General features: G+C 49.8%; 1 protein-coding gene across 11 annotated transcripts in view; it reads left to right on the forward strand.

Annotated features, from left to right (window-relative positions):
- CEP250 (centrosomal protein 250) overlaps positions 1–24,788 on the forward strand; it is a 37,291-nt gene extending 12,503 nt beyond the window's left edge. The window contains exons 15-32 of one of the 11 annotated variants that reach the window (XM_088174943.1): positions 1,092–1,285; positions 1,645–1,772; positions 1,946–2,115; positions 2,826–3,005; positions 3,620–3,754; positions 4,030–4,173; positions 4,630–4,910; positions 7,963–8,122; positions 8,691–9,003; positions 9,412–9,539; positions 9,803–9,923; positions 10,538–10,671; positions 11,596–14,106; positions 15,709–15,891; positions 16,258–16,371; positions 16,536–16,586; positions 17,591–17,877; positions 22,638–22,881. In XM_088174943.1, coding sequence (XP_088031069.1) covers positions 1,092–1,285; positions 1,645–1,772; positions 1,946–2,115; positions 2,826–3,005; positions 3,620–3,754; positions 4,030–4,173; positions 4,630–4,910; positions 7,963–8,122; positions 8,691–9,003; positions 9,412–9,539; positions 9,803–9,923; positions 10,538–10,671; positions 11,596–14,106; positions 15,709–15,891; positions 16,258–16,371; positions 16,536–16,586; positions 17,591–17,877; positions 22,638–22,740 — 5,337 coding nt within the window. In that variant the 3' untranslated portion in view covers positions 22,741–22,881. Of the gene's footprint in view, positions 1–1,091; positions 1,286–1,644; positions 1,773–1,945; positions 2,116–2,825; positions 3,006–3,619; positions 3,755–4,029; positions 4,174–4,629; positions 4,911–7,962; positions 8,123–8,690; positions 9,004–9,411; positions 9,540–9,802; positions 9,924–10,537; positions 10,672–11,595; positions 14,107–15,708; positions 15,892–16,257; positions 16,372–16,535; positions 16,587–17,590; positions 18,342–22,637 lie in introns of those variants that run through there. The other 10 variants (XM_088174944.1, XM_088174946.1, XM_088174947.1 and 7 more) reach the window with 10 other exon arrangements.
- Positions 24,789–25,030: the final 242 nt, after the last annotated feature.

Consider the following 25,030-nt stretch of genomic DNA (forward strand, 5'->3'; position numbering starts at 1 on the left):
TGTAGCTCTGAATCCTTTTTCAGAAACAAAAAACCAGGTCTGCATGTTCCTGTTGATGCTTTTTGTCACGAAGTCGGAGCATGTCAAGAGAAGGGAACGGAGCTGGGGAATGGTCTGGAGCACAGGTGTGATGAGGAGCGTCTGAGGGAGCTGGGAGGGCTCAGCCTGGAGAACAGGAGGCTCAGAGGGCGCCTTCTTGCTTTCTACAACTCCCAGGAAGGTGCAGCCAGGTGAGGCTCTGTTCCGAGGGAACAAGGGACAGGACAAGAGGAAAAGGTCTCAGGCTGTGCCGGGGAGGCTTGGATTGAGTGTTACAGGATAACTGCAGGATAAGGGTTTGTTTCTGATGGTCTCTATCAGACAGTCTCAGGTCTGGGGTATATGGTAGATTTGGCAAATACACAGCAGAGGTTTTGCTTTTGACGAAAAGAGCTCAAAATCACGGTTTAGTCTTCAGGCTTGAATACCAGCAAAGGCCATTAGACACCTTCATCGTGTAAGACAAGTAAGTGGTATTGTTGGTGTGAACTGCTGCATAAAGAGAGTCTGCTTTGGCCACATCAGCGAGACTTCCATCAGTCACTGAATGACTGCTCACCACCAGAGCCATTTCTCTGCCAAGCATTCCCTCATTGCAAAGAGTTGCTTTGAGCACTGGAGGAGGTGATACTTTGTTGTGAGTTTTGTTCTAGAAGGGGAAATAATCTATATTTTCCCTTGCTTCAGCGAGCAAAATTGTTTTCCCCAGCCTTCCTGAAAATGTCCAGCACTGAAGTAGCTCTTGCCAAGTGGCAGTTGTGGAAGATGCAGTATTTCTGGGTGACAACATGGAGTTTAGAGTAGGGATGTTTGTTGGACAGGTGCTGTCTGGTCGCAGGCAAGCCAGCAGGGCCTGACACAGCCCTTCCAAGGAAAGAGTGCCAGAGGCTCTTGGAGCCCAGGCTATCAGAGCTGCATAGGGCAGATGCTGTGAAACGTTGAGCCCAGAGCACAGGTGCTCCTTGTCCTCTGGCTGCCTGCGAGGTGGCACTGGCTGGCTCTGCACAGGGCTCCCAAGGAAGGGCTGGAGCTGTACCTTGTCCTGCTTCCAGGTTTCTCAGGAGCAAGAGTCATCAAGCAGGGCTCTGGAGCAACTGCGCCGGGAATCCTCTGGCCAAGGGCACGCACTGGCCCAGGTGTGCAGAGAGAAGGAGGTGCTGGGCCAGGAGAAGGCTGCCCTTGAGGGCCGACTGGCAGCCGTGGAGCAGCAGCAACATGACCTTTTCAAGGAGCTGGCAGAGACCAGGTAAAGGCAGGGAGCAGACCCTGGGCAGGACAGGCTGAAGGGCTGTAACGACAAAGGTGGTAAGTACTGTACAGGGGTTTATTGTATCCTCTGTGCTTTTCAGATGTTGATTTGGCTTTTGAGGTCCAGTTAGGCTGGGCTGTCTGTGCTATGCCAGGCCATAAGAAAGGCCTGGGCACTCCCTCAGAGGGCCCTGCTTTGCCATTGAAATGGCACAAATGTGCCTTCTCTGGACGAGTTTCCATGCCACTCCTTTTCCATACTCAGCAGTGGGGATCTTGAGCCACGTCCTCCTGGAATAACCAGCTGTGGGTGTCAGGAGCAAGCAACTCATGTCCCTCTGTATTTGCAACTTATAGGTCAGCAAAGGAGAGCCTGGAGTCCAGCCTGTTTGCTGCTCAGCAGCAGGTATCTCAGCTGGAGATCACCAGGAGCCATCTGGAAGCTCAAGTGCTCACAGTTACACAGGCCAAGGAGGTGATACAAGGTAAGAACCTCGTGTGCTTTCTTTGTGGTGCCGGCCTAGAGAAGCTAAGCACCCTGTAAAGCCACCTCTGTCCACAGGGCTTGTGAGGAGTGGTGGGGCTGGAGGCACTGAAAGGGCCTGAGGTCAGTAAAGTCACTAAAGACTCTGACTCTTGCTGTTGGTCATATTTGCAGGAGAAGTGAAGTGCCTGCAACATGAGCTGGAAGCAGAGAGAGCTCTCAGGATGCAGGAACAGGAAGACAGAGCTCAGCAGCTCTTGCAGGCAGAGCAGGAGCATCACGAAAGCCTCAGGCTTCAGGGAACTGCTCAGCAACTGCAAGTAAACAAGCTCCTGCAAGACCTGGTAGGGGACAGTATGCTTCTGAATTGTCCAAGCTGGCCCTGTGGGTTGGTTTAGCACAAGCAGATCCTGAGGGTGTGTAAGAGCAGCAGTCCTCTGCCAGAGGCCTCCTGCTGCTGGGCCAGGCAGCAGAGCCACCGGCTCAGACTTGGAGGCATGTGAAGGGCCCCAGGATTGTGCAGGGACAGGAAATGCAGCCACAGCTTCAGTGAGGGCATAAGACGAGTTCCGGAGCAGGTTGGGCAGTGCCCACCCAAAGCGTGGCAGCCCAGGGCAGGATTGTCCCCGAGTCCCACTTGCCACGGAGCAGATGCCAGTGTGGAGCAGATGCCAACAGGGCTGCTGGCTACTGTGCTTCCATGGTGGACAGAGAGATCAGCTTTGGGCTGGAAGCAAATGGAACAGGCCTCTTGTGCCTGGTCCTTCAGCCTTTGTGACTGGGGCATCAGAGAGGGAAAGGTGACAGCTCCTGTTCTGAGTGGTTGGACTTAATGCTTGGGAAGGTCCTTCCCAACAGAAATGATTGCACAAGTCTGATTCTTGCACCTGCTGTGCCTCCTTTTAAATTCTCTGACAGGACACAATTTCTGGAGTGCAGAGCCAGTGCTGTTGTCTTTTCAGGTTGGGGGTTGTTGGAGGGATGAAGCTTCACATTTTTCAGTGAGGAGCTTGCCTGGGACTTCATCTTGAAGATTTTTTCCTCCCCTCCTCAGGCAAGTGAGCGTGAAAAGCATAATGCAGAGATGCAGGAGACACTGGAGCAGTGGGAAAAACAGAAGGCAGAGAGAGAGCAGGAGCACCAGAAGGTGCTGTTTGAGATGAGGCAGAAAGTTGCCACCCTGCAGGCCCAACAAGAAGAGGAACGAATTAGATTTGAAAATGCCAAGCAAGAGGTAATGATTGTGAAAGGAGAACTGGTGTGATATTTTGCAAGGCTGGAGCTGTGGGAGATGGCAGGATATGGGGCTGTGTGGAGCATGCCCTCCGTGTCTTCTCCATTGAATTTGGGGTGGTGAAAGGTGAACGGGGCTGTCTTTGGGACCAGGAATGAACCCTCTCATAGGAAGCCAGGCAGAAACATCAGCTTTCAGCTGAGATTTGAGTGCTGCTCTTGTGCTCTGTTTTTCTAAGACGTACCTCAGAGTATCTTCACTGTTCTCTTCCTGCCCCCTTTTGGTGTGTACTGGCAGGTGTTCATAGCCAAAGGGAGTTTATAGGACTTTTCTTTTGTGGGCATGGGGAGGGTGCAGCAGGAATGCTGACATAAAAGAGAAAATTTTTTTTAAGCCTCGTCTGGAGTATTTCTGAACAGTAACCCAGAGATGTCTTCTGGGCAGGGTTTCCAGTCCCTTCCTGGGAAGCTGTGGCTCCCCCGGGGCAGACAGTGGCCCAGGGGAGCAGCAGCCGAGTGCTCTGAGAGCGCTCTGAGAGCCCATCAGTCTCTGCCTCTTGCCACACAGATGGTGCAGGGCAAGTGTGAAGCCCTCTGCTCTTTCCTTCTGTGCAGGTGCTGCTGGAAGAGCAGAGTGAGAGGAAGGTTTTATCAGAAGCACTGCTCCAAACTCGGGGAGAGCTCAGCCGAGCCTGCCAGCAGGTGCAGCAGCTCAGGCAGGAGGTGAAAGAGCAGCAAGAGAAGGGGCAGGTAAGTGTGAGTAGGCAGGGCAGAGAGTGCAGGGCAGTGACAAGGGCACAAAAGGCAGCTTTGGGACTGAGGAGGCAAGGGCTGCTTCAGGCCCTGGGAGCACAGAGCCTGGTAAGCTCCAGAGTTCAGCCCCAGGAAGGAAGGCTTGCAGAGGAAGCAGAGCTGGCTAGAGAGGCCAGAAGAAGTAGCTGAAGGAATGGGGTTTTGAGACAGCAAGTCGAAAAAGCTGAGCCTGAGGGCAGGTCCCAGGAAGTTGCTCTGCATTTTGTTGCCAGATCATCAAGGTAGAGCTGCAGGCTGAGCTGCAGGAAGCTCGCAGTGAAATCCAGGCAGCACAGAGGAGGCACAAGGAAGAGCTACAAGGCATCAAGGAGGAAATGAATCTCCTCCTTGAGCAGAGGGAGGCTCTACAAAAGCAGGTGAGCAAAACAGCAGTGGCACCACAGTCATCCAGGGAGGGATCTGTGGCCTTCTTGCATTTCCGTGGCAGAGCAGCCGCTGATGGGGTGATGCCTGGGGCTGCCTGGTCCTGTGCTTTCCATGGCAGCTGCTTTGAAGGACACTCAGTGCTCTGCTGAATTTCAGCTGTTGCTCTGGACAGCTGGGCTAGTGCTCTGGGCTGTTGGCCAGCAACCATCAGCATGGATTCCTGCTGGCCTCTTCTTGCTAGCCTTGGTTTGGGGGTGCTTTTTCAGGTGCCCTTGGTGGGCCACTTAGAGACTGAAACAAGTTGTCCATATCCACTGTGAATCTGGTACTGTCAGGACAGGAAGAAAAGGAAAGTTGTCCTTTACCTTTCCTCACAGCCTCTGCTGGGGCTGACAGTGACAAGCTGTGGCTGTAGCCTCTGACTGCTTTGTTCTGCTTGACTGGAGGTGGGAGAGTTGACATCTCAGCTTGCAGCCTCCCGAGAGTCCCAGGAGGCCATCATTCGGAGAGCCCAGCAAGATGTAAGTGAGGTCCAGGAACAGTCAAGGCAGAAGCTGTTGGAGTTTGAACACACCAAGAAGAGGCTGGAGGAGGCAGAACATCAGAACAAGGAGCTGCAACTGCACCTGCAGAACCTGGAGAGAGAATGGAGTCATTGGGAAGAAGTGGCACAGCAAAATTCAGAATTGCAGGCTTCTGTGAATGTCCTAGAGAGGGAAAAAGCCAGGTAAAGGAAAGTCTGTGGGACTCTGCATTGTGGTGAATAGATTCCCTCTTTGCCATCTTTGCACATGCCAGGGGCTCTGGCAGCATTTCCTAAGTGAAAGATTCTGAGTTCTCCCCGCTGATACATCTCATTATCTGAATGTTGTGTTCATTTTCTTTTCCTTTAAGCCTTCAGTTAAAGTTTTTCTGAAGACAAAGGCTTTTGGGGTAGCTCTTTCCCTCTAGGGACTGTTGTATTCTTAGGTTAGGTGGGTGTGTTAACACTGCCGAACCTGCAGTGTAAGGAGGTGGATACATCCACCTTGGGTCCTGTAACTTGAAGCCTTTGGGATCTGGATCAGCCTGGCATCTGATGCCTTTTGTTGATGTAAAACATGTTAAACCCATGATTTTTTATCTAAGCCAGATGAAGAGAATCACAGAATGTGTAAGGTTGGAGGGACCACAGCTCGTCTCGTCCCACCTCCCTGCTCAAGTAGGGTCATCCCAGAGCACATGGAACAGGATTGCATCCAGATGGTTCTGGAATGTCTCCAGTGAAGGAGACTCTACTGTTCAGATTGTCCAGATCTGTTCAGATCTTTTCAGTGCTTGGTCTCTGTACAGGAAAGTATTTCTTCCTCATGTCCAGGTGGAACTTCCTGGCCATCAGGTCCTGCCCGTTGCTCTGGTGCCATTGCTGGGCCCCAGGGAGCAGAGCCTGGGCCCTGCTCTGACCCTCCGTGCACACAGGGACACCCAGGGCTGAGGGCCTCTCTCAGATGGGGCTCCTCTCCAGGCTGAACAGCTCCAGATTCCTTGGCCTTTCCTCATCAGGAAGATGCTTCAAGCCCTTCCTTATCTCTGCAGCCTCTGCTGGCCCTACTCTTGGAGCTCTATGTGCCCCTTGTCCAGAGGAGCTCAGAGCTGGACACAGCACTCCAGATGTGCTTCACTCTCTGACCTGCTGGCAATGCCTTTCCCAGTACTTTCCAGGATCCCAGTAGCCACCTTGGCCAGAAGGACACTGCTGGCGTGTTGAGAGTTTCTTGTCCACCAAGACCCCCAGGTCCTACTACACAAAGCTGCTTCCTAGCAGGTTGGCCTCAGCCTGTGCATGTGCCTGGGGCTGTTCCTCCCCAGGTGCAGGACCCTGCACTGGCCCTTGCTGAATTGCAGAAGGTTCCTTTCTGCCCATCTCTCTAGTCTGCTGAGATCCCTCTGAGGGGATGCACAATGACTGATGGGGAGGCATTCACCACCTTATCCAAGGCATTGATGAACAAGTTCAACAGTAGTGGGCCCAGGTGTGAATCCTGAGGGATACCACTAATGACAAGTCTCTTAACGAGACCCTGTGCCACTGATTACAACTCTGGCTTCTGCTATTCAGCCAGTTCTCAGTCCAGCCCATTGTCCACTCCCCCACTGCCTGAGTTTCCCCAGGAGGATGTTGTAAGAGACAGTGTCAAAACCCTTGGTGAAATCAAGGTAAACAATATCCACTGCTTTCCCTTTGTCCACCCAGGTAGTTGTTTCATTGTAAAAGGCAACCAAGTTGGTCAGGCATGATTTGCCATTAGTGATCCATGCTGACCATTCCTTATCACCTTCTTGTCCTTTCATGTGGGTAGAGGGGGCCTCCAGCATGAGGTGCTCCATCACCTTTCTAGGGATTGAGGTGAGCCTGACAGGCCTGTAGTTGCCTGGGTCCTCCTCTGTGCCCTTTCTGAAGACCAGAATGACATTTGCTTTCTTCCAGCCCCCAGGCACCTCTCCTGATTTCCATGACCTTTCAAAGATAGTGGGGAGTGCCCTCGCCCTGGTGTCCACAAGCTCCCTCAGCACTCATGGACACATCCTGTCAGGGCCTGTGGACTTGTGGATATCGAGTTTGCCCAGACATTCACTAACCCAGTCATCCTTGAAAGGAAGGTCTTGCCAAGGGATAGTTTTCCTTCCAACATACTTTTGGCCTGGTCTCCTGGGCCAGAGATCCCTGAGGGCTGGTCTTGTCTAGGACAGACCAATGCAAAGGAAAGGCACTCAGGAACTCTGCCTTCTCTGCATCCTCTGTTACCAGGGTCTCCCCTCCATGTAGGAACAGACAGACACACATCATCCTTGGTTTTCCTTTTGTTATTGATGTATTTTTAAAAGCCCTTCTTGTTGTCCTTGACATCCTTGCCCAAATTTAATTCCAAGGTGGTCCTTGGCCTTATTTGTCTCATTTCTACTTCAACAATTTCTCTATATTCATTCCAAGTGGCCTGAGCCTGCTTCCATCTCCTGTGTACTTCCTGCTTGCACTTGAGGAATGACAGGAGTTCTTTGCTTATCCACTCAGGTCTCTTGCCCCCTTTGCTCAATTTCTTGCACATTGAGATGCATTGTTGTTGAGCCTGGAGGAAGTGATCCTTGAATATCAGCTTGGACCCCTTTACCCTGCAGGACCTGTTCCCATGTGCTTCTTTCAAGAAGATCCCTGGAGAGGCTAAAGCTGGCTCTCATTAGGTCTGTGGTTGTAATCTTGCTTGCTGCCCTGCTTATTCCTTGCCCGAAGCTGACCTCCACAATCTCATTCATAGTCAGTGCAGCCAAGGCTGACCCCAAGCTTTACATCTCCAAGAAGGCCTTCCCTGACTGTTAGGATGAAGTTGAGCAGCATGCTGTTCCTTGTGGGCTCTTCCACTGCCTGTGACAGCAAGTTGTCATCAATGCTTTCCAGGAACATCCTGCACTGTGTTGCTTCTCTAGTTGATGGCAGGGAAGCTAAAGACCCCCACAATAATTGGGGCCTGTGACTTTGAAGTTGCTTTATGCTGTATGTAGAAAGTCTCATCTACTTCTCCTCCTGTTCAGATGGCCTCTAGCAAACACCCACAGCAATGTCACCCTTACTTGTCTGTCCTTTTATTCTAGCCCATAAGCTCTGGGCTCACTTATCATCTACCCCACACAAAGCTTGACACATTCCAAATGTTGCCTCACATAGTGGTCAACTCCACCACCCATTCTGAGGCACCCAAAGGGTATGAATGTCTCTCATGGCCATTTGTTGCCTTGTTCCACAGGCTGACTCTGTCTCTGGAAAAAAAGGATCTGAGCCTCAGAACCCTGGAAGAAAACAACCTGGCCCAGATCAATCAGGCATCTCAGCTTCGTTCTGCCCTTAATCAGGCTGAGGAGCTCCACTCAGAGCATAGAAGAGAACTGGAGGAGCTCAACACCCAGGTAAGCTGTGCACTTGCATCCTCTTCTCCATGGACACACAACACCATCTTTGGCCTCAACCTCTTGTCCCTCCCAGTAGCATCCACTGCTGCCATGTTCTGCCCAGGGCTGCTGCTGCACCCTGAGGCCAAGGCTGGATCTGGTGTGTGCTGCCAATGTTTTCCCCCATTCTCTCCCGGGTCCCAGCAGGAAATCTGGGAGGAGAAGCAGCAGCAGACTCCTTTGGAGCTTCTCTGTCCCTGTGTTAGCAGAGTTGTCCCAGATGGAGCTGGTGCCTGTGCTGGGCACTGAGCAGTGTGGGGACACAGCCGTGGCTATGGCAGGCTGGGCAGGACACTTCCACTGCAGCCACTTCAGGCAGTGTTCAGAGCTGCAGCCTCAAGGGTGTCCATTGCCTCCCTTTCCCTGATTTCTCCACATTTGTCTCCATTGGAATTATTGGTTCTGCACCTTCTGTTTCCTGTGTGTTTTTTGCCTGAAGTCCTTTCTCCTTCATTGCTCTCCCTGCTGCCTGCTCTGCTCCTCAGGAGCAGCCCTGGCCCTGAGGCTCTGTGCATCCATCTTCCAGATCCAGGCCCTGCAGGACACAGTGCTGGAGACTGAGGCTGCTCAGGCAACTCGAGAGAAGCAGCTGCTGCAGGAGCTGGAGGAGTCCCGGGCAGGAGAACGATGCTTGAAGGCCTCTGTGCATGTGCTGGAGACTGAAGTGTCTGAGATGCGTATGAGGCTCCAGCGGTCTGATGGCAGAGCAGAGGCCTTGGCTACACAGTGTCAACAGGCCAGTAGTGCCCACGAGGAAACTCAATCCCAGCTGGACAAACTGCTCTTGGTTCTCCACCACATGATCAAGGATGGCAGAGACTTGGTCACTTGGAGCTCAGGCAAGTGTGGGAGGCTGGGTGAGCAGTTGTGGGAGAGCAGGTGGAGTGAGGGGGTGGTTCCTGGTCATCCTGATATGACACATTGACTCTGTCAGTTTAGGCTGACTCAGGCCTTAGAAAGTCTTGATAACTTCACTTCCCTGCAGACACACAAGTCCATGTTTGTATGTATGTAGGGAAATGGTCAGAGTCAGAAGGGAGAAGGGCCCTGTCAAGCCACAGGGCTCATGCTGTTGTCTTTGGGGCAGTGCTGATGTTAGTGGTCATCAGAATAATGTCAGGCTGTGGCACACATCCTGCTGCAAGGTGAGCTCTAGGGTGATGACAAAGGCATTTCCTCCTAGGTAGAGAAGCCTTGTTTGTTGGCCTCTGGATTAAATCTTGAACCAGAATGTCTTCTCTTTTCAGAAGAGGGTCATGTCGTGGGTCTGACTGCTTCTCAGGCTGGAGATGGCCATGCAGAGCTCACAGTGGACAGAGTAGCAGCAGCTCTGCAAGACCTGCAACAGCACCTGGAGCATTCCCAGAAAGATCTGGTAATTTGTGCCCAGTATGCCCAGAAATCCTGTCTTGCTGCTGGGCTGCTGGATAAGAACAGTGCCAAGGCCAGGATGAGTGTCAGTCCTTGTAGGGGGGTTGACTCACTGGCATGGGGAAGAAGGAGGATCACAATCACATCTACCAGTACAGTCCAGCTGCCCTCCCCAACCTGAGCTATTTCTGCTCTAGTGTTTTTAGCCCTTTGTCTCCTGCCAGCAGTGGCACTGACAGGTGATTCTGCTCCTCTTACGTCTTCCAGAATGATGCAAGGAAGAAGATACAGGCCTTGGAGCTGGAGCTGGGCACGGGGCAGGCTCAGATGGACAATCTCAAAGCCAGCAATCAGGAGCTGCAGATACAGTTGGATGAAAGTCAGGCAGGTACAACTTCTCCTCTCCCATCCACTGCCCCATCCTGTCTCTCCAGTGGGGATTTCTGATCCCATGCAGAGGAAGAGGGCAGTACCCTGAGATGGCAGAGGGGAAAAACATCCAGCAGGACATTTATCCATTGTAGTGCCAGTGAAAGCTTTTTCTCAAGAAAGATGCTGTGGCTGGCAGTGCCACCTGGCTGTGCTATGACTGATGCCATGCACAGCTGGTGCCTTTCAGATGGTGACTGTGCTAAGGAACTGTAGCTGAATGCCTCAGCTCAATCCCCCAAACTCCAGGCCCTGCCAGAGCCTCCAGGGTATTGATCCCTCTGGAGCAGGGCTGCACAGGCATCCCTGCTCCTTTGTCTCTCTTGGATTGCTCACTCTGCACAAGCCCAAGAGCAAACACACTTTCCTATTCCTCTGAACCTTGCCCCATTCATTCCTGCTTTTCTCTCTGTCTGGAAGTTTCTTTCATTTCTGTCAGCTTTGGATCCTTTGTGGGCTTAGGGCCTGGCCAACACAGGCAGGCAGAGAAGACAGTGCTGTTGTGTCTGCAGGATGCACATCAATCTGCCTTCGTTTTGCTTTTCCCTGTTTCCTTGCCCTTCTCTGTTGCAGCGATGTGGAGGGCAGAACAGCAGAAGATCTCTCTAGAAACTGCCCGGAACAAAGAGGCTGAGACTCTTCGTCAAGAGGTGGTGTCTCTGCAGAGGAAACTGGAGAGCCTGGAGAAGGAAAGGAAGGATGTGCTGGTGAGATTGGCAGATGCCACGAAGGGCCATTTTGTGGCTCTGTTTGGACCTTGTGTTAATAGTTCTAAGGAACACCTTTTTCCAGTTTAACTTTTCTAATTTCAATCTTCTGAATAAGGAGAAAAAGATGTTGTAGTCATGTCAAAGCCAGGTAATGCTGAGGCTGCTGATTGTCCTTCATGCCAGAGTTCTGTGCCCTAGAAGCTTTAGTTCTCAATGTCCACACTGTCTCTACTGACATTGCATGGTTTGGGCAATTCCTCATGTGCATGTTCAGATTAATAAATATCTGGACCTGGACGGAGGGGTGAGAAGACCAAGTTTGCTGTTAATAGCAAGGTGTTTGGCCTTGGCCATCTGAGACCAGCCAGTGGGGCGAGAAGAGAGGAGAGCCAAGTGCTGATGCAGCGAAGGACGTGTGCCTGCAAGGGGAGAACTCGTCCTGAGTGTCAGCAGAGAATGACAGCCTGATCTGGCCACTGCTGCTCCAAGAGAGGGCAGTGGGGCTTTCGGGATGGTGCCATGGAAACTCTACACAGGAGAGGTGGAAAACCAGTGCTGTTACCCCAACCCCAGGGAATGAAATGCTGGGGGTGTTTGCTCCTCCCTTTCTCTTGTGTGGAGAGCACATCCTCGTGGCACTGCCTAAATCCTGGTCTGTGTTGCATTGAAATCCTGGCTGCGGTTCTGGCAGCTCCTCCCCAAAGGAACACTGGAGTGGAGCTGCAAGAGGTCGGGGAAGGGCAGGAAGGAAGCTGGGACGGGCTGAGTGAGCTGGGAAAGATGCAGCGTCCAAGGGCCCAACAAAGGTCTGCAGCATCCTGAGAGGCAGAGAGAGAGGGGCAGCCTGTGCCTGCCCCTGTGGCAGGAGTCCAGATCTGGTGTGAGAGGGAATGAGTGACTTTTTTTCTCCCTGTTTTGCAGTATGAACGGGACAGGCTGCAGGCAGATAAAGAAAAACTGGAGTATGAGATAAAACTTCTGGAGGAATCAGTCACAGCCTCTGAAACCCAAGCACATACAGCAATAGATAAGAATCACTCCCTTGAACAAGAACTCCAAACTGCATTGTCCATGTTAAAAATTAAAAATGAGGAAGTGCAAAACCAGGGGAAGAAAATGGAGATTCTTCAGAAAGAGGCAGCAGACACCAAAGGTTTGCAGGAGCATCTTACTCGTGTGACTGCCATCCTGTCAGAGAGGGAGGGAGAAATTAAGTTGTACCAAGAGCAGATGAGAATGTTGGAAAAACAGAAAGAAATGCATAAAACTGCTCTTAATCAGGTTATTAAGGACATAACAGAGAAAGAACAGAAGACAGAATCCCAACAGGAACAGATACAGGAGCTGGAGAAGCAGCAAGAAAAGCAAAGGCTTGTTTTAAGCAAAATGAGCCAAGAGCTGGAAGAGAAGGACCAGGAGATCAGATCTCAGCAAGAACTGATACGGGAACTGGAGAAGCAGTTAGAATTGCAGAATTCTACTGTCAGCAGGGTGAACAAAGAGCTGGAGGACAGACACCTGGAGATCAAATTCCAGGAGGAGAAAATAATGATTCTAGAACAGCATGGTGCAGTACAAGTCAGAAATCTGCTTGTGGATCTTGATGATATGAAAGGAAACCTGAAGGAGAAAAGATTGGAGCTTCTTTCTCTGACTCAGCAGATTCAAGAACTGGAAAAGGAGAGAGAAGACGTGAAATCTCTAAATGCTAGCATTGAACACCTGAGGACTGTTCTTAAGGACAGAGAGAGTGAGTGTGACACTCAAAGGGAAGAGTTAAGGCTCTTGCAGCAACACAAGGAACAGCAAGATTGGCATCTGCAAGAGCTTCTTGATAAAGTAGAAATCATGACACTTTCTTTATCTAAAAAAGATCAAGAGCTTGAGTCACAACAAAAGCAAATGCAGGAAGTTGAAGAAGTCATGGAAATGCAGTTGAAGACTGTCCGTGACCAACTGGAGCAGACCTTAGCAACCTTAAAAGAAAAAGACAGACTTACGGACATCCAAAAGCAACAAACAAAGAGCTATGAGGTAAAAACAGAAGAACAGATAAATGTCTTGCACAGAGAGTTAGAATACTCTAGGACAGTACTGAAAGAAAAGGATTTAATGATTGAATCTCAGAAGGAACTGATTGAGACCTTCCAAAAACAAAAGCAAGACTCTGAACAGCAGAAGCAAATTCTGCAGCGTCTTCAAGTGGAACTAAAGGAGAAAGAGCAGGAAATTTTGTCCCTTAGAAAGCAATGTGAGTCATGCAAGGAAAAGGAGGAAAAGCATGAAGCTGAGCAAAAAAATTTCCATGCAACAACACTGACTCTGAAAGAAAAAGAGGAAAAGATTTGTGTTCTGGAGGATGCCATCACAAAGCTTCAACAGCAGAAGGAAGAGACAGCAGTGCAGACTAAAGCCATACTGCAAAAACTAGAATATGCTGAATCTTCTCTTGAAGCTAGAGATCAAGAGATAGTGTCTTTGCAAGAGCATGTCCAGGAACTTCAAGAGCAGAAGGAGGTAGCAGGCAAGCAGGCCAAAACTGTAGAGCAGGATCTAGACAAAGCAAGACAAATGTTGCAGAAGAACCATTTGGAGTTCCTCAAGCAGGCAGAGCAAGTGAACACATTCCAGCTTCGTGAAGAAAGCATGAAAGTAGCACTAACATCATGCCAGAAGCAAGTGACTCTGCTTGAGGAAGTGGTGAGGAAGAAGGATGAAGACAGTGATGCTCTTAGGCAAAAACTCCAGCATGTAGAAGAAGAACTGAAGACTTTGCAGAATCTCCAGCTTAGGCTAACTGAGAAGAATGAAGAGGTTAGACATGATGGAGCACTAGAGTTCCTGAAAGAAGACTTCCCTGAGAGAGGAGGAGAGATCAAGGCTCAAAGTGAGCGAAAGCAGTTAGAAGAGGAAATAAGAGCTCTTCGGGAAGATCTCCAGCATGTTCAGCAGACTCTGACAAAGAAGAATAAAGAGATCAAATACCAGACAGACAGAGTCAAGTATTTAAAGAAGACTCTTATAGAGAGAGAGCAGGAGCTTAAGAGGCAGAGTGAACTCCTGGAAGAATTAACATTGGCTTTGCGATGGAAAGATGAAGGGGAAACCCTAAAGGAACAAATCAAAAAATGCCAGAAATGGGAGGAAGTAGAGAAGAGGAAAATTTTCCAGGAGAGAGACCATCTCTTGGAAAGGCAGAAGGAAATTACCCAACAATTGGAAGCTGAGAGGGAAGCCAATGGCAAAGAGTTGGAGTGTGTGGCTGCTGCTTTGAAGCAGAGAGAAAGCAGAGAACATGAATGGAGAGAGAACATCCAAGTCCTGAGTACTGCACTGAGCAAGAGTGAAATGGCCAAAGGGAATCTGAAGAAAGAAATAACCACCCTGCCGAGAATGGTTTCAGAGAGAGACACAGACCGATTTCATCAACAAGTAGGCACTGGCATTGATCTTCCGTCCACTCCAATGTCCCTAAATTATTCCAATGATGTTTCCCATAAAGAATTGGGACTCTCTATCCCTGTCAGTCCAGGCCTGCTTGGCCAAAGCAGCCTGAGCTGCAGCAGGCAGCCTTGTCTGGGTGCCTGGCTCCAGCCAGAGACCACTGATTGCCAGATTGTTTCCTGGCACGCCCAGAATGACTGAAACAGCTCTGGAGCTTGCTGTTAAAATCAGCTTCAGGCCAAAATTTGGGCATGGGGAGCTGCTTCCCCCATGCCCTCGCAAGGGGAGAAAACATGGGCTGGTTGGGATTTGGTGAGGGAAGGAATGGAGCAGGTGAGCAGAGTGATGAACTCTGTGAGCAGAGTTTTGTACCAAGAAGGCTGAACAGCAGCTGCACTGCTGGTGCTTCAAGGATGCTTCCTATGATGGAGATTTCTGAGGGACAACTTTTCCAGTGTATTAAAAGAATGGTATTTTTATTATTGCCCAGTCAGGTTAAATGCTTAATTTTGCATTCAGGACATGCTTGTACTGCCACCCAAAAATCACAGAGGCAAACTTGTATGTATTTATCCAAAGTAAAATTATTCAGGTCCTGCTAGTGGAACAGCTGCAGCCTGTGCTGCAGCTTTGCAAGAATTTGCCTATATTCTAGTATCCATTAGTATATTGGCATGTAAAAAGTGCTACTAAGAAAACACTGTGTTTATGCATTATACATTCACTTATGACTTGAGAAATATTACTTGCAGCCTGATCCAGGATGCTGACAAATATTGTGCTCTGTTGATGGGAAGTAAATACGTGACAAGGGCAAGAAATGTGAAAAGAGCATGAGATTTCTTTTCAGTTACATCCATGTAGGTTCGGTATGCAAGAAAATTCAGTCAGGTAATGCAGTTGCATCTACACAGTTTGGTTTAGTGCTGATACCAAGACTGCATTTATAGGTGCTCCAAGGAGCAGTTCATGAAGAAAGGCACAAAGGAAGAGGTGGCTCCAGACTAAGTTCAGAGCAGTGCATATGGCCTGATAACATGATATTGTCAAAGAGCAGTTCTGTATGAGGATGTAGCAGGTAAAGAGAATAGAGAACAAAACTGTGGTGTTTTATCACTTCAGAAATATGTGCTTCACCCACATCTTGCATGTTTGGTTGTCGAAGGACAGAGAGTAGAACTGTAGGTAAGAGAATTTACAGTGATGATCAAAGAGGATGATCAAAGATGGTAAATAACTTCCCTAAGAGGAAGATGTAAATGTTTAAGTATTCACAAATGACAAGAAATAGCTGAGAGAGGGGGAGAGAGAGGTGGAGATGTTACAGAGCTTTGTAAAACCATGAAGTGGCTGGACAGAAACTTAATGCTTCCTGTCTCTCAAAACCAGAATGGGGAACCCTGAACAGAACTAGAAGGAAGCAGATCCAGAACAAACTACTCAGTTTTCCAAGGGGATTTGGAGGACGGCCCCTAGAGAGAGGGTGTGTTGTTTTAGCCTGTGGGCAAGGAGGAGCACCATCCATTCCTGCTGTGGTCACTCTCCCCAGTACATTGGTTCTGACATCCTTCTGATCTTTATTGGCACCAGCTCATGGATTCTCCTCTGAATGCCCAGCAGGCTGTTGCTGAAGGGGAGCAACTGTCATGGCTCTCTGAGAAGAGACTCATGTTGCAGAGCCTGGAATGTCTGCAGAGAGCAGTGGCAAAGCTGGAAGATGAAAAGGTGGAGCTCAAGCAACAGAACACTGAACTCAGGAGGACTCTTGAGCAGGTAAATTGGGCTTTTGCTGCCTCTGCAGAGCCTCAAGCCCCTCTGGAACACTTCGGAGTCCTCTGCTTGTTTGCTTGCCTCTCCCTGTCCCTGGCAGGTACAGCCTTTTGTTTGTTCTCTCTGATGTGGCAGCCCATGACTTTCACAAAGGCACCTTCACTCTACTGCCTCCCTCCATGGCCGCATGTCCCTGGACACACACTGGCCTCTCTTGCACAGCTGCCAGTGAGAGCTTTTTGCCCCCAGTGTTGTCTGGTACAATTCAGGGTGTCTGAGCAGAGATCTCCTTGCCTTCATGTCCAGAGGTCCTTTTGCTCCATGTTTGCTGACAGGTTTCTGTGACCCTCTCTCCCAACCAATATGCAGGTGGAACACGAACGGAGGAGACTGAAGAGATGTTTTAGGGGTCGGTTACACCCAGATGCCTGTGGATTTTCTCTCTCTCAGTCTGAGCAGTGCAAGTTGACCACTTCTAGACAGGTGAGATCAACATTTTCCTCGGTGCGAGGAGGCTTTTGGTCATCAGAGGAATGACGGGAAGTCCCTATGGCAGCAGCCCTCCAGTAGAGACCTAATAGAAGTCGAGTATTGCTTGTGGCTGTGACCAAAGAGACTGAAAGAACATCCTTTAATTTTATTCACAGAAGGAGTCCCATGCCTACTGCAGTCAGCGCTTAGCTGAATTACAGAACCAGGTGAGGAGTAGGAAAACTTCCATCACAGGCTGCTGTGGCTGTTCTCATGCATGCTGCTACAGCCCGAGTTGTGTTTGGCTGTCAGGAAGTGAGTATAGCAGGTATTGTCAGTCATGCACCTGTTGGCAACAACCAAACCATCCTTTGCCTTGGTCGTATCTCTGACTTGTCTAAAGATCAGGTGATGGGGGAAAGAGATGGGATGAAATTCAGAACACTGGAAGTCACTTGAAAATACCAGAATCATAGAATCATAAAATGCTTAAGGTTGGAAAAGCCCTCTGGGATCATCTAATGCAGCTATTAAGCCAGTGTTGTCAATCCCAACACTAAACCATGGCCCAGAGTACCACAGCCAGATGTCTTCTGAACACTTCCAGGGACAGTGATTCCACTACTTCCCTGAGCAGTCTGGACCAGGATGTTCTCCTTTGTTGCCCGTTTCCATTTTCCTTTGACTCCATAACAGATGCCTGGATTTCTGCTAAGATGCAAACTACACTGAGGCAATGCTAGAGGCTTATTATTCCACTGGGCTTAGTTGCTCACGTTGTGCTCAGCTCCTGTGTGGAATACTCTGAAGTTTGGGAGAGGGAGAGTTTTCTCCCTGTCCCTCAGCTCAAGTAGAAGAGTCCTTCAGTAGCTCAGGGGAGCAGCAGCCCTCCTGCTGATGCACAGCCTGTGGAGAAAGGGGTCAGTGGCCCAAATGTATGCTTTTGGAAATCAGAGTTGGGTTCCTAAATGCTGTTGGAACTCTCAATTAGAGCTGTGGTGGCTGAGGGATGTATATGGGAGGGGTTTGCCTGCCATGAACTGGACTTGTTGATCATCTGAGCTGTGTTCAGGGCCAGTCTGGGAACCTGTTCCTTTCCCCTTGCCCAAGGGCAGAGTGTTGGAGAGGGCTGGAGTTGGAGGCTGTGTCTGCCCCGACAGCCGGTACCATGGGGCTGTGGATGCTCCTGCCAGCGTGGGCTTGTCTGAGCCGGGCCTTGTGCCTCTTCCAGGTGTCCCTGCTGCAGTCACAGCTGGTCCGAGACCAACAGCACCGACAGAACTACATTGAGAGCTGTATGAGAACCAGGCAGGAGCTGTCAGACCTTCACCAGGAGCTCTCCTGCTCCTTTGCAGCTGTGCTCAAGGAACCCAGAGCTGCTGTTCTGGAAGCAGAGACTCGGAAGCTGGATCGGTCTCTGAACCTTAACTTGGCAGTGACATCCTTGGGCCTTCAGTCTCTGCAGAGACAGCCCGAGCATCCAAGAGCCAGACCTGCCAGAAGCGATGATGACCTGAGGTAACAGCACCTCTGTTTTCTATTTGAATGGAAGGATTTCTGCCAAGACAAAGAGCTCATGGATGTGAGAAATGGGATCAACTCCTTAGAGCAGGTCTACTCCCTGCCTTTCATAGCTGTTGGTCTCACATTTAGCTGGTGTCAAACCTCACCTTATGTTGAGTATTAGGATCTATGAAGCATTATTTCATATAGTAGATGATTCTGAGGCCAAAATGTGAATATGTGAGAACAGCATAAGTAAGGAGAGCGAGAGATGTATGGAGAAGGAAGCCCACACAAGAAATTAATAATCCCTGAACAGTAAGACTTGTGGGTGACATCTGTCCAAGGGCAGCTACTTAAAATAACAGAGTGTGCTACAAACAATTAAAGTAACGTAACAGTTTGTGATATTTGCATTTGCAAGTATCTCCTACAGACAGACATTATTTTTTTTAATAAAATTTTTTTTCAGGAGAAAATTGTACTCATTTTTACTGGCACAGTGAGGTTATTGCAAGCTCTTACACAATTTCCCTTCTTGAGGCTAGAGGTATTCCCTGGAACAAGTACTGACAATTTGAGATGATCTCAAAAAAAGGGATGAAGAGTGCTGAGCAGGGATCAAAGTTCGGTGAGAAATGGGGCTTCCTTTCCCTTCTTTCTTTTCTTCCCTTTTCCCTTCAAAGCACTGGTGGCTTTGCCCCAACAGCCAGCCCAAGGGACAGCTCGGCTGCTCTCCCCGGGCTCTCAGTGCCCGGCTCCAGCCCTGCCTCCACCGTGGGGAGGGTGTCTTGGTCAGGGGGAGCTGCTCTTCACCAGCAGATGAATTCCCTTGCTCCCGTGCTGCCCACACTGCTGGGGATGCAGCCCAGGCCATGGGTGCTTTCTGGGCCAGTGAAGAGAAGTGTCCTCTTATCCCCACCTGTCAGCCCAGCAACTCTGTATCTATAGGGTCTCTAGGTCATCTATAGGGTCTCGGAGGAGCTGGCCAGGCTCAAACACAGCTGAAGGAAGCTGGAACCCTCTGCTTGGACCCCTCTTAGAGCTGCTTTCCTGCTCTAAATCCTCTTTTCTAGTTCCCCCAAGATGTGACAGATTGCAGGGAGGGAAGGAGACTAGAGTAGGATGTGGCTGGGGGATGTCTTACCTCTCACCACCAAGTCCAGGGTGTTGCTGACAGCAGACCATTCTCTCGAAGCATTCATGGTGTAGCACTGGCAGCTGTGGCAGCCACTGTCACCTTTCTGCACATGGGAGAGGTTGTAGTCACCTTGTTCCCTTGAGAAGAGCTGGGCTCGGATCTGGCCCTCCAGGTACAGGTAACAGCTGGTGGTGGGCTGTGTGGTGGTGCAGTGGAACATCACATCAGCTCCCACACTCACCTCGTGCCCAGGCAGGACAGAGAGGTGGGGCCTGGGGAGACGGAGCTCTGTTGAGACAAGAGAGAGAATGAGAAGGTGCAGAGGGCTTTGGCTTGGTGTGAGGAGCACCCAGATGTCTGTGAAGCCACCAACTGGCTCAGGCAGAGGTGAAGGTGGTCCCCACCTCTCCAAGCCAGGGAAGAAAATGAAGAACCGTGCCCATCATGTGGACATGGAAGCTGTAGCTGTGGAAAGGGATTTTAACCCTTTAAGTGCAGCGGAAATAAGATGCAGAGCTACGTGGTCATCTTTCATGACAGGAAAGAGACAAGTTTATTCAGGAGCACACTTGGTTTTATATCATGGCTTACAATTCCAAGAGTAGAAAAAACATGATTGGTACAGAGAGAAGACACCCCATTCCCAGGGCCTGGTCACGCACCACAACAGGTGTTCTGTTTTTGTTATTGATTGCTTTTTATTTTGACCAAATTATCACCCTGAGAGAAATTCTCCCTAGCCTACAGCTGGACCAGCTTATCAGCTGGGAACAGAGCTGAGAAGCTCTGGCCTGGAATATTTTTCAGGCTGTAATTTTCTTGCTTTCTCAGTATGTCCCCCTGCAGGAAGCCAAGTGGCTGGGTACATCCCAGTGTGTCCCTGGAGCATGTGACCCCATAAGAGGGGAAACAGCACATCCTTCATCTCATCCCCCCACTATGGCCATGCTCCTATTGCCAGGTAGCCTCCAGAGCCACATCCCCATAACTATGGCCTGATGCCCCTGGGCCTGTAACCATATCCCCATGTCCCTGCCCCATAGCCATGGTCCCCTCACCACTCATGTATGTCTTCCTACTCCTCTGCAGCTGCTATTTCTGAGATAAAAAAGTGACATTTCCTGTGTGTACAGCAGGGAATTAAGACCGTTGGGCCAAGAGGAGGTGCCAGGACTTCAGTGCAGTGCTCTCATTGGCACCAGGCACTGGGGGTAGCAGCAGGAGCTCTGAGCAGTTGTCAGGGCTCTCTTTGCAGTGCCCATCATGGCCCTCAAGCAACCAAAGGCATGAGTGGGTCTGGGGCTGTCGCTGGTGTCAGTGGGGTTTGTGCGGGGACACAGCGCATGGCTGCAGCATTCTGGGGGTCACAGGGGGCTGTTGGGGTGGTGGGGAGAACGGAAGGGTGAGTGAGGGAGGTGGAGCCTGTGGTGGTCAGGGCTCACAGAGAGGGGTTTTTGGGGGCTGCTGGATGTCTTGGGTTTGACTGGGAGAGAACATTTTCTCCCCAGAAGCTGCTCCAGCGCTGTGTTTGGGATTCAGAGTGAGAACAACATTGGTAACACACTATTGGAGCCCTGCTGAGCTCACTCTAAGCCAAAGACTTTTCAGTGTCCCATGCTCTGCCAGCAAGGGAGGAGCATGGCCAGGGGACCCGACCTCGACTGGCCACAGGGATATTCTGGACCACAGAACCTCTTGCCCAGTACAGAAACTGGGAGGGCTTGGCCAGGAGCCATTGATTGCTGCTGGGGGATGGGTGGGGCATTGATCAGTGAATGATGAGAGATGATTGGGCATTTCTGGTTTTTCTACGTTTTATTCCATTCTCTCTCCTTTTCACTGATCAAAATAGAAGTAATAATAGCAATAAAATAAATCTATTTAGTTGTGTTTCAATTATTAAACTGTTTTTCTGTTAACCTGTGGGTTTAACCTTTTCCTAATTCTCCCCCCTATCCCACCAGAGCAGCAAATGGCTGCGTGGGACTGTTCCTGTCTGGGGTTATGATGTGGCTCGCCTTTTGCCTACTCTGATTGGGCCCTGGCTAGCTCTGGGCGAGCCCTTGCCAAGAGTGGCTTCTCCTCAGGATTCAGGAGAAAACCCGAGGTAGAAGTATAGCTCCAAGCTATTGCTATAGCGGCCAGTCCGGGGAGAACAAAGAGCGCGGAGGATACCTCTTGTGGACCCAAAGAAAGGGGTTTATTGGAAAGGGTTTGGGTACAGATCAGGAATCGGGGAGGAGGAACCACAAAAGGCCCAGAACAAGGCTGTGCACCAACTTAAATAGGGGACCTTCCCCATGGGAGGGTACAAATCATAGACCAATCAGGTAAAACAAGGGGTGTAACACAAGGCAGGATTACATAAGCACTGAACCAATAAGGGGTAACATAGGCGGGGATACACTTGTAACATCGAATCATATACTGAGAAGGGGATGACTGATACAGAACATACTAGAAATATAGGAGGGGCTAGGAAGGATTGACATGGCCTTTGGAGGGGATGAGGGAGAAGGACAGGGAACAATCTGGAAAGCAGGCTGGGTTTAGGGCTGATTGACCAGGGGAAGGCGGGAAGGGATTGAACCATTTTATGCAGAACTTTGGGGTGTGACCGGAGAACAAACCATTTGACATAAAAGCAAAACCAAACTAAACGGTGCACCGCAACAGCGTTAAACTACGACAGTCCTTACTGGTGCTCAACTGGGGCACAAAGAGTTGAGACAACAATAGATCTGAGCAGATTGTGTTAAAACAGTTGTTGTAAGCATCTCTCATATTTACTTAATAGCTGTGGGTCACAGTTTACTCTCAGAGTTCCTGCCCATGCACTCCCAGTTGCATTTTATAAAACCCTTCTTGGTGTGTGTGGTCCCGTAGGAATGTTCATCCTCGCTGGTTCTGGGCTAAGGTTATCATTCTGTTGTGGTTGGTAACACCGGGCTGTGGTACGAGAGAACAGCTGGAGCTGGATCGAATCTGCCGGCTGTGCTCAGCATTGTGTCCCCACTGGGCTTCAGGAGCCATCCAGTGGGAACTGTCAATAATTACACCTTTAGGCCTTTCTCCTGCGACAGCCAAGTCATGAGACAATTCTTCCAGCCTGCTCATGCCTTTGCCTTGCCTTGCCTTGCCCTCCCTTTCCCAACGCTCTGTACCTACCCAAACCCTGAGGTCAAGTCCAAGAGGATGGGCACACAGACAGAGGGGTCTTACAAAACTGGGATGTCAGTTAAATTGTTCCTTTTCTGCCTGTGGGGAATAAATTCCCAGATGAAAGTTTGTCTCAACCAGGTTGTTGTTGTTTGTTAACTGTTTGTTTGTTATTGCTTTATGCTTTTGTAAACTGTAAATGTTCCTAGTTCACTGTCCGTTCCCTTTCCCAGTTGTTGGGGGTTGAATTGTTCTCTTTTCGTTCTGTGGAATTTCTCCCATTGTTATGCTAAGTATTTGTGGCTACACCTTAGTAGCAATAGTTTTGTCTCGCAGGGGTTGTGTGGATGGGGGGAGACCAGAAAAGGAAAGGGGGGGACAGGGGTCTGGGGAGGGCTGGGACTCTCTCGCTTCACTCGTGGAGTGAGAGGAGGACGGCCCGTGCTCCAATCTAGCATCTTCCCCGCCATCCCAGTGCCGAGGGCCACGTTCCCTGCCGTTGGACATCACTCTGCTGCTTTCCCACCTCATCCTACTACCTCCAGGCACTCTGCCAAGCACCACGACTGACACCGTGAGGGGGGAGTTGCTCCTCCATCCCTCTCACCCCTGGGCTGCTGCCGCCATCACTCCAGCCCTCTTCGACTGCGCGGGACCTGCCCTGCCCACAGCACCGGTATCTGAGCACAGGGAGAGAGGGCCTGTGGCCAAAAAGGGACTGGAACTGAGCTATACTGTTCTGTTTTGTTGTCAATTTTTATAGCTGTTGTTGTTTCTGCTGTTTTGCCTTGTTAGATATCAGTAAGGAACTGTTATTCCTATCCCCATATCTTCTGCCTGACAGCCTCTGATTTGAAACTATAATAATTAGAAGGGAGGGGGTTGCACTCTGAGTCTCAGGAAAGGGGATCTCGCCTTTCCTTAGCAAAATACCTGTCTTTCAAACCAAGACACCGGTACCTACCTTGTATTCATGCCCAGCCATAGTGCTCCTAGCTGTTTGTTCCTTCCCAGTTCCCATACCTATACTTGGTATCCACACTCACCTCCCCTATACCTCCGCTGTTTCCCTTTAAAGATATGCACCTGCAAGTGCTCATGGGACACTATTCAGAGTTAAAAACCCCTAAAACAACGAGCCCAAATAAGAACTGGAATTGAAAATAGTGTTTCCAGGTCAGGAAAACAGTGGAGAGAAAGAAATTACCATCCGGAGCTGCTTTGTCTCGTTGCCATGACCAGCAGTATCTGACCAACATGACCTCCCTTGACTATGAGGCGCAATTGTTCTCCTACAGACCCTGTGAGGATGGAAGGCCCAGCTCTTTCCAACGACAAAGCTGCACTCGTCCTCCTGCGTGTAGTCCAGAGGGAACCGCAGCAGTGTGTGTAGCCCTGTGGGTTCCCCACACAAAGCTGACTTTCTAATAAAGGCCTTTCAAAGGCCCAGGTCTCCTGGCCCATTTATTTCACTGCCTAGCTGCCTTCCCCTGAGCAAGGGACTCTACTGCACCTGGTTTCTTAGAGACACAGCCCAGCAGGTGCATGGCCTGGGCTCTGCTCCAGCTCTCAGGCAGCCCTGTTGTTAAGGAAACTTCCCTCTCTGAGCATCCTGGAGGCACTCTGACAGTCACACTCCCACCACCAGACTGTTCCTGCTGGGACCAAATCCCCTTCACAGTGGATGGCTCAGGTGAGCTGAATGGTGCCCTCATTAACTCCCTGCACTGCCTCCACTCTCATACAGTCAGACCAGGTTTCCCACAGCAGAGACTCACGTGTCTCGTTCCACAAAGCAGTTTATTTGTGGTGCAGGAACACAGAAACAGCCGGTGCCTCCAGGGAGGGACTTTAAACCCCTGGCTTGTTACTGTGATAAATGTGATTTGTGCTAATGTAATTGTAACTATATTAACAAAATTGTATTTAGAAGACAATTGTTACAGAGTGAGGGGGGAGATGGGTGAGACAGGGCAAAGGACATTTTCCAGACCTTGGGAGTCGAAGAAGGAGGTTGGAAGAAAGTCAGACAAGAATAGGTAGGTAGGTCTGACAAGCAGCATCTAGAAATAGAAAGTTTCGACCTTGAAATGGGCCAAAATGGGATGATTCCAAGCATGGGACTCAATTGAAGTCTTCTTATGGAAAACATCTGCTCAGTCACATAGTGCACCTGTGCTACCTGCAGGTCACACCTCGGTCATTGAGGAAGATGAAGAGCCTTCATCGGAAATAAGACCCTCAAAAGGATGAGAGACCCCCTAACCCATTAGTAGAGCATGTGCCGTCACATAGTGACGCACATTTTAGGAATAGAAACTAGGAGGAGTTTTCTAGAAACTTCTGTAGCCTACAGTATATAAGTGGGATTGTTAGCTTTGATGCTTTGGTACGTGAGGAATGGCGAGCCACTCCCTGTACCCCCGGTCAGCGGGGGGCCCCTCCCCGGTCGGTTTTGCTTATGCTTTATACGAACCTCAATTATGCTAAATTACTTACTGCCAAATTTTGTATATTTTTAAATATATGCACTTTGATTGTATTAATCTCCAATACTTTAATTGTCGTCTCCAATACTTTGATTGTATTCATTTTGTTACTATTAAAAATTTACTATTAAATTTAATCACGTTGCTTGATAAATTAGAAAAATAGAACATCATTCATAACATTACCGTCACAGTCTAAGCACAGCAAAGTCTCAGCTCTTCCTCCCAAGGATTGCCATCTGCCCTGCCTCTGAGTGGCCACAGACCTGGCTACGTGCACCAGGTGTATTCCTCAGCACGTGTGCTCTGCAGCTGCCAAGATACTGCACACAAGGCCTCCTACTCGGCCTCCCAGGACCGCTGCTGGAGCTGCCTGAGC

The sequence above is a fragment of the Sturnus vulgaris genome, chromosome 17, assembly GCF_052056855.1.
Source record: "Sturnus vulgaris isolate bStuVul1 chromosome 17, bStuVul1.hap1, whole genome shotgun sequence".
Lineage (NCBI taxonomy): Eukaryota > Metazoa > Chordata > Aves > Passeriformes > Sturnidae > Sturnus > Sturnus vulgaris.